The sequence below is a fragment of the Callionymus lyra genome, chromosome 2 (genome assembly GCF_982586985.1).
Source record: "Callionymus lyra chromosome 2, fCalLyr1.hap1.1, whole genome shotgun sequence".
NCBI classification, from domain to species: domain Eukaryota; kingdom Metazoa; phylum Chordata; class Actinopteri; order Syngnathiformes; family Callionymidae; genus Callionymus; species Callionymus lyra.
In genome coordinates this window covers 44,657,838-44,670,324 of record NC_141819.1, presented here as the reverse complement: position 1 = coordinate 44,670,324, position 12,487 = coordinate 44,657,838, and the positions used below count along the sequence as shown (strand labels likewise).

At 39.3% G+C, this 12,487-nt stretch overlaps 2 protein-coding genes across 3 annotated transcripts; one reads left to right on the top strand and one right to left on the bottom strand.

Moving 5' to 3' along the window:
• Nucleotides 1–600: 600 nt before the first annotated feature.
• Nucleotides 601–6,648, bottom strand: spg21 (SPG21 abhydrolase domain containing, maspardin). The gene is made up of 9 exons (XM_087785449.1): nucleotides 6,356–6,648; nucleotides 6,084–6,146; nucleotides 4,310–4,471; nucleotides 2,884–2,964; nucleotides 2,678–2,823; nucleotides 2,467–2,575; nucleotides 2,292–2,399; nucleotides 2,074–2,214; nucleotides 601–1,136 (listed from the first exon to the last, which is right to left on the bottom strand). The coding sequence occupies exons 2-9, from the start codon at nucleotides 6,144–6,146 to the stop codon at nucleotides 1,011–1,013; spliced, it is 936 nt and encodes a 311-aa protein (XP_087641575.1). The 5' UTR covers nucleotides 6,356–6,648; the 3' UTR covers nucleotides 601–1,010.
• Nucleotides 6,649–9,299: 2,651 nt separating this feature from the next.
• On the top strand, nucleotides 9,300–12,487 carry pdcd7 (programmed cell death 7). 2 transcript variants are annotated; one of them, XM_087783137.1, is made up of 6 exons: nucleotides 9,300–9,498; nucleotides 9,594–10,201; nucleotides 10,589–10,727; nucleotides 11,199–11,429; nucleotides 11,501–11,588; nucleotides 11,985–12,487. In XM_087783137.1, exons 1-6 carry the CDS (start codon nucleotides 9,417–9,419, stop codon nucleotides 12,115–12,117), a joined length of 1,281 nt encoding a protein of 426 aa, XP_087639263.1. In that variant the 5' UTR covers nucleotides 9,300–9,416; the 3' UTR covers nucleotides 12,118–12,487. The 2 variants fall into 2 exon arrangements, with proteins under 2 accessions (XP_087639263.1, XP_087639262.1); XM_087783136.1 differs by having other exon boundaries at nucleotides 9,300–10,201.

Below are 12,487 nucleotides of genomic sequence, written 5' to 3'. Positions count from 1 at the left end.
AGCTCTAAGGCCCCACCTTTCCTGGGAGACGCTAGTAGTATGTATACAATCTGGTGCATAAATATTGGTACGTTAACGCTGCTCATCTTTTTGGTCTAAACTGCACCTTACTGGATTTGAAACTTTCAAAACAAGATGTGCTTTAACTGCAGACTATCATGATTTAATTATCGGATCTAAACATCCAAAATCATGAATGAATTTGATCAGTTTTTATAAATGCCTGCAACTTTTTAAAGGGAAGAAAAGCACAAAAAACAACAGGAAAAGTAATAAACATTAATCAAACTTTCACTTTTCAATTATTGTGGTCGTGGTTAAAAAGCTACATGTTAAGCCAATCTAAAGTACATCACAGTTCCTATTGTTGTATGTGGAGTTAAACATACATTTGATATAGATCTTTCTGACATCCGTTTCAATATCTACATACAAACAGTCTCATATATGGTAACTATAAAACGTACAAATCAGATCTGTTGTCATGTAATAGTTGTATGCGAAATTCTCTTGTACAAAATGTGTACTTTACCCATAGAGAAGCATTAAAGGCGGTTAGAATGTTTTAAGGGAGACTGAACACGCAATGTTACTATTAAATGGTTGATGACAATAGCAACTTTATTTGAAAATGTGTATAAAATAAGAAATAACAATATTGAAAAAGGGGAACATTGAAGATCAAAGGAATGTTTTGGTGCTTCTGAGTCACAGGTTGGGCTCATATCTTAGAAACCTGCTAAGGAGCAAACAGCGGAATGAAAATTGGAAAATATTGGACTGAGAATTTATTATGTTTGATAAACTGCAACAATTATTGTATGTACCCCTGACTAGGCAGGGTACCACCCCGTGACACAACATATATACAAAAAAAAGATAAGGCAAAGTGTCGGAATGCAAAGCAATATCATATATTTACAAGTTATCAAAATATTGCTTCCTCTGTGAAATAAAAATAGACAGCTGATAAAAACATCCTTTAAGGCTGAATGACGGTCCAGACACGCTCACATATCTTCATCATAATTCTGGCTCCCGGTCAGCTGGCTCTCCTGGACCTCTAACTCCTCGGCACTGACCATGGCTGGGTTGATGGCAGCATAGCGAGTTCCATGAAACTGACGCAGATGAATCTAGAGAAGGTACATTTACATAACTTTTACAGTCAGCAACTTCATCAGATTGATCTCATGTGCAAACATCTTCACATTGACATCTACGTCATTGAATGAACCACCTGTCTTAATTCTCTACTTCACTGTTCCCCCAATCCTAAATGTCTACTGTTCAACCTAAAAAGATTTTATTTTCAAGCCCTTTCGCTCTCACACATGTAGACAAACACCCTTGCAAATGTTTGCACACATTAATTGTACACTCAACATAATCAGTGCATGTTTTGTTATCCTTTCTTGCCCAAAAACAAGCCACAATTCTCCCATTGCTCTATTTAAAATCATCAATGATTTTTTTTGTGTTAAAATGTCAGTTGAGTGTAAACAGTTCTCCCTCTCTCTAACAAGAGAGGATTTACATATAAACAACGTTCTTAATTTACCTACATTTGGGGTAATGACGATCGTGTTAGTATTGCTCAGTGTGTGTTTATGCGTTCGTGGGACAAGTTCTGGTGAATTCAAGGTAAGATTACTTGAAGCCATTAATATTGAACATGATACACAACAATAGTTAACATTTCTTTACACCTCTGCCATCAGGCAGGAGACTGCGACACCAGAACCTCCCACCACAACAATTCTTTCTTCCCCTTTGCAATCAAACTCAAACCCATTTAAACGTCTACACCCCCATAACTGCACTATGTAAATATCCAATTTGTAAATTGTAAATGGTGTTGTATTTAAGTTTAATATTTTATTCTAGAATGTTTGATGTTTGATGTTGATGTTGCAGAGTGGACCAAAACAAATCCAAAACAGTGGCATTAATGGCACATATAAAGAATTCTGATCAGAATAACTATAAGGACTAAACTAGCAAAGTAACTACTAGAACACTGAATATGTTAAACTGTTGAAATCATCCAGTATCCATCCCTGCAGCCTTCACCTGGATATATAGGTTGACCTCTGCACTACGACACAGATATGGGAAGTTCCCTCCGGTCTTTAGATGAGCGCGTCTGCCGTTAGGATACAGTTTGTACATTTCCTCTTTAGCCTCCAAAGACAGTGCACTCTGGTCAAAGACCTAAGCACACAAAACACAGATGGTTAGTTGAATCTGAAAGCTTCCTCTTCGCTGCTCTAATTGAAATAGCAACTTACATCTATTATGGTTACTGTAACTTCTTTTATTTTGTGAGGCTCCACATAAGAGTTCTGGCAGTTTAATGTAAGCCGCGATGCAAGTTCACTCTGGTTTAAGCTCTCCAGCTGCAGATGGGAAGTCAATTTTGTCAATATTCATATGAGCAATTAAATAGAAACACAACCAACCTACCCTGTCCACCATAAAGTCAATGGCGTCGGCCATTTTAGGGTCTACTGGTCCTTTAGCAAAGTTTCCCAGGACAATTTTCTTCAGCATGAACGCTGGCATGAGCCAGAAGCTGCAGGAGGGCACAATATCATTATATACACATGCATGTAAACAAAACACACAGGCACATACGAGCTGTGTCAATTTTAGCTTGGAGAGAGAGGAAGACTACCTGTTGGCCGTCCACGTCTGGTTGAAGATGGATGTATCACTGAAGGAGTTACAAAGGATCAGCGATTGCACACGCGGGGATTTGTGGGTGTGCTCTGCAAACTTTTGTGCCAAGAATCCACCCAGAGATGCACCAAAGAGATGAACCTGCAGCCGGCCAAGAGTCTATAACAGCAGCTCCATGGTACCACCAAAGTAAAGGATTACCTTGTCCAATTGCAAATGATCTAGAAGCTTGCAGAAGCCGTGACAGAACTCCATCAGATCCCAGTACACAGGATACTGCAGCTGCAAGCACAAGAACCATATTTATGAATTGTCACTAAATGGAAAGGACATCTTGGAAGTGGGAGCATTATCAAGAGTAACAGAAACATAATTAAAGTATTGTCTTCTCTTCAAGGTACTATGTCACAGAAGAAAGACTTGGACATGGACGACAAGGCCCTGAGCAGAGCTTGTGAGATAAAGCATCAACGCTCGAAACCAAGCACAAAGATCGGCCTACGATTGATTCCTTTAGTAGTAGACCAGCATGTTGGGAATTACTGATGTGAATAAAAGGCACACCATTAAAAGAAGAAATACACAGTGAGAAGCGAAAACAATCATTTAAACAATAAATAAAATGATCATTATTAAGTAAACCTTGAGTAAGGACATTTATAGATTTACAGATGAAGAAAATAAAATTCAATATAATAATCTTTATTGTGAAAGAAATTAAATCTTGAAATATTTAAGCCCCTTTATTAAAACACAATAAAAGATAAGCCGAAGATCAAAGAGTCACATGGACAAATATTGTTGATATTCTAGGAAGGGTTAATAAAGTATCATCATGAGCCCACAAATGACCACGAAGAAGTAGCAATAAGAGAATTTTCTGAAAACAAAGAAGTTGCATGGATTCTTTTCCCCTTCAGGCTGAGTTTTAAAAAAAGAAAAGAAAAAGAAAATACATCTTGTGATTCATCAATTTATGAATCTTCCTTTCCAGCCCTGATTCAACATCTAAATTTAACACATGTCTGAGTGCTTATGCTGTGAAGTGGAAAAAAAGCGTTGGGTTGAGATCTGGCAACTCTGGAAAAATATACATATATTACACGTACATGTTTTTTTAAACATGCAAATCATATTTAAATAAACCAGAATCTGTGATTTTCCTTTGCCCGGTCAAAAAAAAAAATAAGATAAAATATACATTTTAAATTGGTCACAATCAACAAAGATCATAAGGGAATAAGAACGTACTGTAGTGACCAATCAGCTGTCCCCATTGGGCAGAGGACATTATGGGAGATGCCAGTTTGTGTATGTTCACGTGTGCACGATAACTTAGTGAGGTGGGAGAATTAGTCTCCCCCACCATGTTCTTTCATTGTGTTCAAGCTAGAACGGCTGTTCAAATAAAGTCACTTGTCTGTGGCAGTGTGGAAAAGACACAAAGCCTTGTGCTCTTTTGACTGCAGCTCACTACAGCTCGCTACAATACACAAATGTGCTTGTCTTTCTGTGAGGACACAATGCGTACTCGGTCAGAAAACTATTAACCAACTGATTTAATGACCATGCCCAAGTTACTGACAACTTACTCCCAACAGCCTCCTCTGGACAACAACGCACTCACCGAAATCACCCTGTAGCCCCAGCCAGTCAAAGCTAGAACCTGCTGGAAGAAGACCTCTGCTGTCCCACTGACCGGAGGCAGGAAGACAATGGGACATCTGATGCTCTTGGGGCCGGCATCATACAAAGACCACACTTTGCTGTCGTCATCATCGACAATGATCTGGTGAAGAGTAAGAAAAAAGCTGTAGATTATGAGATGCAACATTGGACTCCCAGTATTAGGACGATAGGGGCAAAGATACTAGCAGGAATATTGATGGAATTAAAAATAAAAATAAATCAAAGCTGCAGTATGTAAAATATTTTTCCTTTATACACAAATATTTCCAAAAAACCTGTGAAATCAGAACTGAAATCTGACCTCTGTAGATACTTTTTTCTGCACCACTGAATAATGTGTTATCCATCTATAAATGTATATGTATATATATATATATATATATATATATTATAGTAGCAAGTATTTACCACTAAGTTTGGTGTTCACCATACAGTTTTAGCTAAGCTTTAATAAACAGCTAGGCATGTTTATTTACTTTGTGGAGATATGTATTTTGTATCGTTTATTTAACATTATATTTTGTATGCTTACTACATAACTTCGATGATATCAACATCAAGCTCTTCTTTTCCTTTCCCTCTACCCTCTGCCTCCAAATTCTTGTGTTGCCAAGACCAGATAAGAGTTCTTAAACCTCAATTGATAATGCATTTCTAAGACTCGAAGGCCTGTTGTGGCCAACATACATATTTACCAGCAAGTCTAGGGTAAAATCTTAAGTGTGGTGCAGTTTTGATAAAATTGTGGTTAAACTTTTGACAAGTTTGACTTGTTTGCGTTTTCCCATGTTTGAACAATTACAAATAATAACCTATATATGTTCTCTGATTCGTGTTGATGTTGCTGAGGATGACTCAGATGCTGATCTTGGATAGCTGGAAAACAGCAACAGCAACAGCAATAGTTTCTGCTCCTGGTCTTCTGTTTGAACTGTGGGGCCTTCCTGATAGTCTCCAGAGTTGCTGCATCCTGGCTCTCTCTTCTACTGGTGCTACCGAAGACATCCTGGCCACACAGACCAGGGTTACTTGGCAAGGGTTGTTGCTGAAAACCTAACAAATTCACATGGTGCTCTAGTTATTTAACTTTGCTTAGGTATGGACTCACTTAATTTTAAAGCCACCTGCCAGAACTTCCGGAAAGTTAAATGACACGGTCATGTTCAAGTTTACTCAAACATTTCCCCTCAGTCACAATCACTATGTACACAGAGTGGGTGAGAGACTGTTCCCCGTTCTTCACAATGTACCTTAATAGGAAGTCAGCTTTTGAAGCCATTGTTTTTCTAGAGATGAAATCACTCTGCTGTGATTGGTCAAGCATCGAGTTTTGTCACCGTGCGTTATCAATCCAGGAAGTCTTCACCTCCAAGGGACTCGTTATATAAACAAAGCGTGGCTTGATTTACAGCTGGCTGGAGAAGAAGTAGACCTCTTGAGAAAAGAAGGAGGACATAAAGTCCTATAAAATAAATTCCAAATATATTTATGATGAGGGACTTGCTGCACCCTGGAAAGGAAGACTTGAATATTTGAAACATGCAAGTTAGTCAGGAGAGATGGCTTTTCACGTTCGTTGTTCTTAAACTTAGGTTAAAAAGCAGTACTTTGAGTCCTGGCATTTTTTGTCAAGACACCATGAGTGGTTAGATTTGCTTTTGACCATTTGTTTTGGCACACGCATGTTAATAGCCTCTGGTAAGCCTACTCACTCTCTTCAGAGGAACTGTGCTTCTAAACCAGTTGTAGTCAGGAGACACTTTGATTTCCTCCATCTGTAAAGCACAAACGGATATGTGACGTAAAAGAGAGAACACACAACACATGAATGGTTGGATGGATGTTTAAAACACCAGCAGCACGAGTCTAAGGGAAGAATGTCAAATAGAAACTACCTTTACAGGTGACAATCAAAAAGTACACAAATAATACACGCTATTCGAGACTTTCGAGGTGATCTTCGTATTGACTTGAACCAAATTACCGTTGAGATATAGATGGTGGTCACCGTGTCCGCTGAGGTTTATCCATAACTAGTCACCATCTCGCCAGGCTGCTGGTCATATGACTGCTCTCAGCGACTTCCGCGATGGCTCGACGCTGCAGTGACACCGCCCCCTGGCAGCTAACGCTAAAGCTAGCTCAAAGAACGAAACACTGTGTCGTAGCTCAGCCGTGACCTCATATAATATGAGGTTAGATTAAGACCATCACACTATCCTAACTCAAAAAGAGTGAGCTCGTATGGCTCGGCAAAACCGACCCACTATCGTTTGAAATGTTTCGGAAATGTCTGACACTTCCTATGTGGTGACGTCACACCCCGCGGTTGCCAATTTTTTTTTTTATATAAGTGAACAAAAGAGCAAATAAAATAGTTGTACAACAACAACAATTCGCTGCATACGTGAAACAATAATATTAACAAATTAAATTAAATTATTATTTTTTTTTTTAATTTTAATTAAAAAATGTGTCTCGTCTCGTTTTCCTCGGGTTCGGGTCGCGGGGGCAGCAGGGAGACCCAGACTTTCCGCGCCCCAGCTTCATCATCCAGCTCCTCCTGCCAGACTCCAGGGCGTCCCCAGGCCAGCTGGAAGACATAGTCCCTCTAGCATGGGTCTGCCCCGTGGTCTTCTACTGGTGGGATAAGGCCTGAACACCTCACCAGGGAGGCGTCATGAAGGCATCCTAATCAGATGCCCAAGGTCCCTCTCCAGGATGACCTTGCTTCTCACCCTATCTCCTACGGAGAAAACTCATTTCAGCCGCTTGTACCAACAGCCTTGTCCTTTCGGTCCATACCCACTGTTTGTGTCCATCTCACGCTCCATTATTCCCTCACTCGTGAATGAAACCCCTAGATAATTAATTTGGAGGTGCTGATTCTCATAAGGTATTGTAAATAGAAATAAATGCCGTGGTAAATTCTTGCCTACTAAGTAGTCTATACTGTTTCATGTGCTATGACGAATAAAAAGCAAGAACCCGCACATGTCTACCAATCAAGAAGCGTGGGAGACGTTGTTTATTATGTAATGACATTATTTTATTTTTTTTTCCCCCATGATTAATACTACTATTGTTATTGTCATACCCCAATCCCCCATAATTTCATCATTATGAGAAGGCTGTGCTATGATATCTTTAACAAGCTGTATTTGATAGCCGAGGTTACACATTTTCAACACTGATCGAGGAAAAGAGTTTGTCAATTCCAAGGTTACAATCGGTTTTAGTTTTGTTTGATAACTTCCAACACCTTGATTAAACATAAATCGTGTCGTCTCCAGTGACTGCCAGACAAACGGGCAGCCTATGGTAAATTTAAATTAAGATACATTCAAAAGGAGTTAGACAAATGGGTAATATAACAAGAACCAGATGAGACAAAACAATAAAACAGTTAAGATTGGGGGGTGCTGCTGAGCACAGCATCATAGTAGTTTTATGTAGTTCCATAGAACAATATATAAACTTTATTTTATCAGCGCACTTTAGGAAAATATTTTAATTTTACCTTTGCTAAGCCATATACTTATAGGACAAAACTTCGAAATGGCTGGTAAATCAGGTAAAAGTAGACAAACAACAACTCAATCCACGAGGCCTTCGACACCGACTTTAGCCTCAAGCTAGATTGAAGTTGCTATCCTGAAAGGGAGTGCCTCAACATCCGATGCATCGGTCACCCCTCATCCCAAAGGCAAGACTTGGTCTACCTAACTTTATGTTCTACTACTGCGCAGCAAATGTGTGCAAATTTTTATTCTGGGTTGGTACCCTGCGGGAAAACTGGGTCTACTTTGGGCTAATATAGAAATAAATAATAATGAAATTCCTCTGCTAAGTGCTACACTACAAATAGGCCAACACCACATTTCCAACCCTGTAGAGAAAAAATATTTAAAGATTTGGATTCAATTTCCGTAACATTTCAATTTATACAATCTAAGCATGTTCTCTCCCTAATTAATAATCAACCCTTCACCTGATCTCTCTGTATTACCAACACATGCAAAAGTATAAGGGTTTTGTTCCGATGAACCAACCCCTCCCCGGCATCGATACATGGTGGTGGTTGTATTTTCCTCATTGATGGAACTCAGATTTGTTTTTCTTCAATGGAAGTCAGACAAGCCACCATCATTTAAGAGTTGGGTACAAGAACTTCTCTCAATGTTGCAGCTAGAGAAATTAAGATACTGTCGGTCTAATTGTCTGGAGACGTTTTTTTTCTACCGTCATATGTATGGAGTATTGTTGTTGTTTTGTTTGTTTTAATATTATATAATAATTTCTTAATAATACAATTATATATATACTGTATATATATATATATATATTGGCTAGGTAGAACTTTATTGATCTATTGATATATATATAAAATAATACAATAATTTGACTTGACTTGATATGTTGTTAATTTGTTTTATATGTATGTGTACATTTAAAAGAATGTTTTGCCATTATTATATTTTATTTATTTGTCTTTGTCAAGCCCTGGATTTCCATGACCATGAGGAGGTTTTCTTACAGGGGTGGAAGGTAGGATCTTTCTTTGTTTGTTTACTTTTTTCTTAAAAATGCCTGTCTTAATGTCTGAAAATCAATAAAAAAGATGTTTAGATAAAACTGTTAAGATGTGCAAACACAGGACTCAATAGTGCACAAATTAAATTAAGTAACACAGATAATGAAATGTAAAAATACTTAACTATATTAGAATAACTAAACGAATAAAGATAATGTAGGGTTATTTAGTTGTGTGTGTAATTTAATATTGTTTATCCATTTAACCATTTGAGAAAATAAAGAATATTTTGACTCCTAGTTAACTCTCCATACCAGTTGATGGCGCAATAACGTTGTTTGCTAGTAATGACATTGAAACAAACAAAGAAGTGTCGACTGGCTGTGACGTCATCACGAAGCGACGGGTCTGACTTGTTCCTCGGATACACAGGCGTATATACTTGAAAATATAGTATTAAGTGGAGTTGTTGGAGAGGAAATCCACATGTCTTATTATCAGGAAGGCTTCCATGGGTTACCAAGCGGCACCACGGGCCAGGACGCCCCTTCTTCCCAGTGGACCCACAGCCTGGCTGCGGATGGCTCCTCCAGGTGTGCCTTCTTTCCTCCGGGATCTCAAGACTTTGGAATTCGTCGGTTTGAACCATCATTTCCTTTCGACTTTTCCGTCCCACCACCTCCTATAGGCTACGGACACCTGCCCGGTCTCCCCGGTTCTTCCCATGCCAACGCGCACTTTTCAAATCCAGTCCCCCCATTTCCTCGATTTGGGTTCGGTTCTGGACCAGCCGCACACACCGCTCTCCCCGCCGCGGATGACTCTATAACTGAGACGGAGATAAGGGAGCAAGATCTTCAGTGGGTCCAACATTTTCTCTCGGACCGTAACACACACCCGTGTGGGCCGAGCGAGTCTCGCGGGGAACCACAAGTCAACATGTCTACGGTTCGAGAGAGTCTGGGTCGAGTCTCAGAGCTCCTGTCCGCACTGACGGAGACCCGCCGCCGCCTGGAGCTGCTCGTGGAGCGGGACGAGTGGGACCAGGTGTACCAGGAGGCACTGGCGATGAGAGAAGAAATCGAAGGGAAACTGTCTCTTCTCACGCAAGTGGACTTTCTGGACAGGGTTAGGAAGAAACTCAGCCGCACCTTCAGGAGGAAACAGCGGATTGTAAGACGCAAAGAGAGGCTTAATGTTGAGGCTCGACTCAGGGAGCAGGCGATGGCAGAGAAGGAAGCAAACATTGACAAGTGGAGGGCTCAGCAGTTAATTCAGGTGGAGGAAAAGAAAAAGGTGATTAAAACACTATACTGTAGAATATCTGTTCCGCATCTGCTGTTAATATTGTGTATTTCTAAACGCTTTACCCTAAATGACTAAATTCACCCCTTTTAACCACATTTTTTTGTTTCCCTAATTACAATTACAAGTGTATATCTTTATATGTTTACATCATGTCCATCTTTCTCTATGCTTGGCTATCATAAATTCATCTGTATGTCCTTCTGCCTTACTTCCTTGACACCCTTTTCTTTGCACTATGACCAATTTTCGGGTACCGCTGTCGACTCTCCTTAACTCACCACTTGTCCATTTTTATTTTGCTGTTTTATTGTCTTCATTCCACCAAGCATATGGCAAACAGACATTTGATTAAATCTTGGTTTATCTTGTTTCTAGGAGCAGGAGCTAAAACTGGCTGCTGACTCTGTCCTTTGCGAGGTGCGAAAAAAGCAAGCTGATAGCAAAAGGATGCAGGACATTCTAGCATCTCTGGAGAAATTGCACAAACTAAGAAAAGAGGCAGCATCAAGAAAAGGTATCATATTTAAAATGTGTAATTCAGCAGCTCCTTTTGAATGAGTGTATATGCATTATTTATAACCTGAATAAGCAGTAAAGGAGGTCAAGAATTTGGATGGTCTTTTAAGTAAGTAAGTAATTTGTATTTATATAGCGCTTTTCCAGACTAGCGTCACAAAGCGCTTAAACAATCAAAATAAAATTCAATAAAGTATATACTCTAAAGGTCAAGATAACACTGAGTTCCAGAAAATCAAGGAAAAGCCTGTAACTTTTAACATGCATTGTTCTTGGATATTCTCGCAGAGGCCTTTGAAAAATGATAGACCTCTGCGGCCTTGGGTTTATTCTTTACTTCTTAACATATTATGACTTAACCTTCATATTTCAACTAAAATGTTTTACCTTGTTTGGAATTATTTTCCCACACTGCTGTATAAATGGACTGTTTACCTTTCATCATGAATATCAACATCTTTTGTTTCAGGGATCTCCATTGACCCTGACAGTGAAGAATCTTTTAACAGTCAGCTGGAGAATCTGAGGAGTGTCATGAACAAAAGGTCTGCTATCTACTCGGTGGAGGAGAATGCTCTGATGGTGATGCTAGAGGGAGAGCAGGAGGAGGAGCGCAAGAGAGACCGAGAGTTATACCTGAAGAAGGAGATGGATAGACGGCTTCAATGGAAGGAGAAAGTAGCGTCCATTTTGTTTGGCGGTATCTATCAAACTTCATCAATCTTATGCTTCTGAAGTGAAAATGGAATGACAAATGTTTTATGTGTGCAGACAAACTTCCTGTTAACCCGGCGCTGCTGCTCTACAGAGACTACTACCTCCAGGCCCAGCACTCACTTCATGCTCTGGTTGAAATGCGGTAATAATCCATTGATGCTACTACACATTTGTGCAAGAAAAAAAGTGACTTAGAAACAATGGAAGAGGAAATCAGAAGAAGAAAAAAATAGTATTGAGGTTCCCAAGAGGTAAGAGTGGAACCAATCGAACCAGGCCAACTAGCAGCCTTGCCTCAAAAGCTGTAATGTACTGACCTTTGAACACTGGTAGTGTTGTTTAACATTTCCTTAAGAGAAAAGTACTGTCTTTACATCTCGTCTGAGTTTCTTTTCTTGCATACATTCTTGTATTAAAATTTTCATTTATCGAACTGTTGAACCCCCCCGCCCCCCCAACTTTTTATTGTTTGTCTCTTTCTTGTAATGGTCAAAAGTTCATGTCGAAACAGCAGTTAATTTCAAGTTTTTTTTTTCAGGAAGGAATGGGATGCTTTCTTGGTGGCTGCTGATCATCCAGAGGCTTCAACAATTCCACAGAACTGGGTTTTACCCGAACTCCCATCAGACCTCCTGTGGGACACAGCTGTGCTCAAATCTGAACCCCAATGAAATATTTCCATTCACATGGTCATTGGTGGAATCATAAAGTATTTTTTTCTTTGATAGTAGAAGTTTTTTGCAAAATAAAATTATTGTGACCATAAGATTTATCTGCATCTGAATTGAAAATGTCCAAATTACCTAAAGTTTAGTTATAAGTGTATACAGTATATTCGTTGTACTGCGATTACCCACCATCCTTCACACAAGAGGCCCTGCACTATTATGTTTGTAAATGCATTTTTAGAGGGAAAAATAAATTTCCCGAAGGAGATCTCCAGAGGGATTAATAAAGTCTATCTAATGTTGTCTAAATATATTTAAATCTCAGGCAAATATTTTCCATCTGGTTGGATATTAATTATGGTCGGGGAGTTTG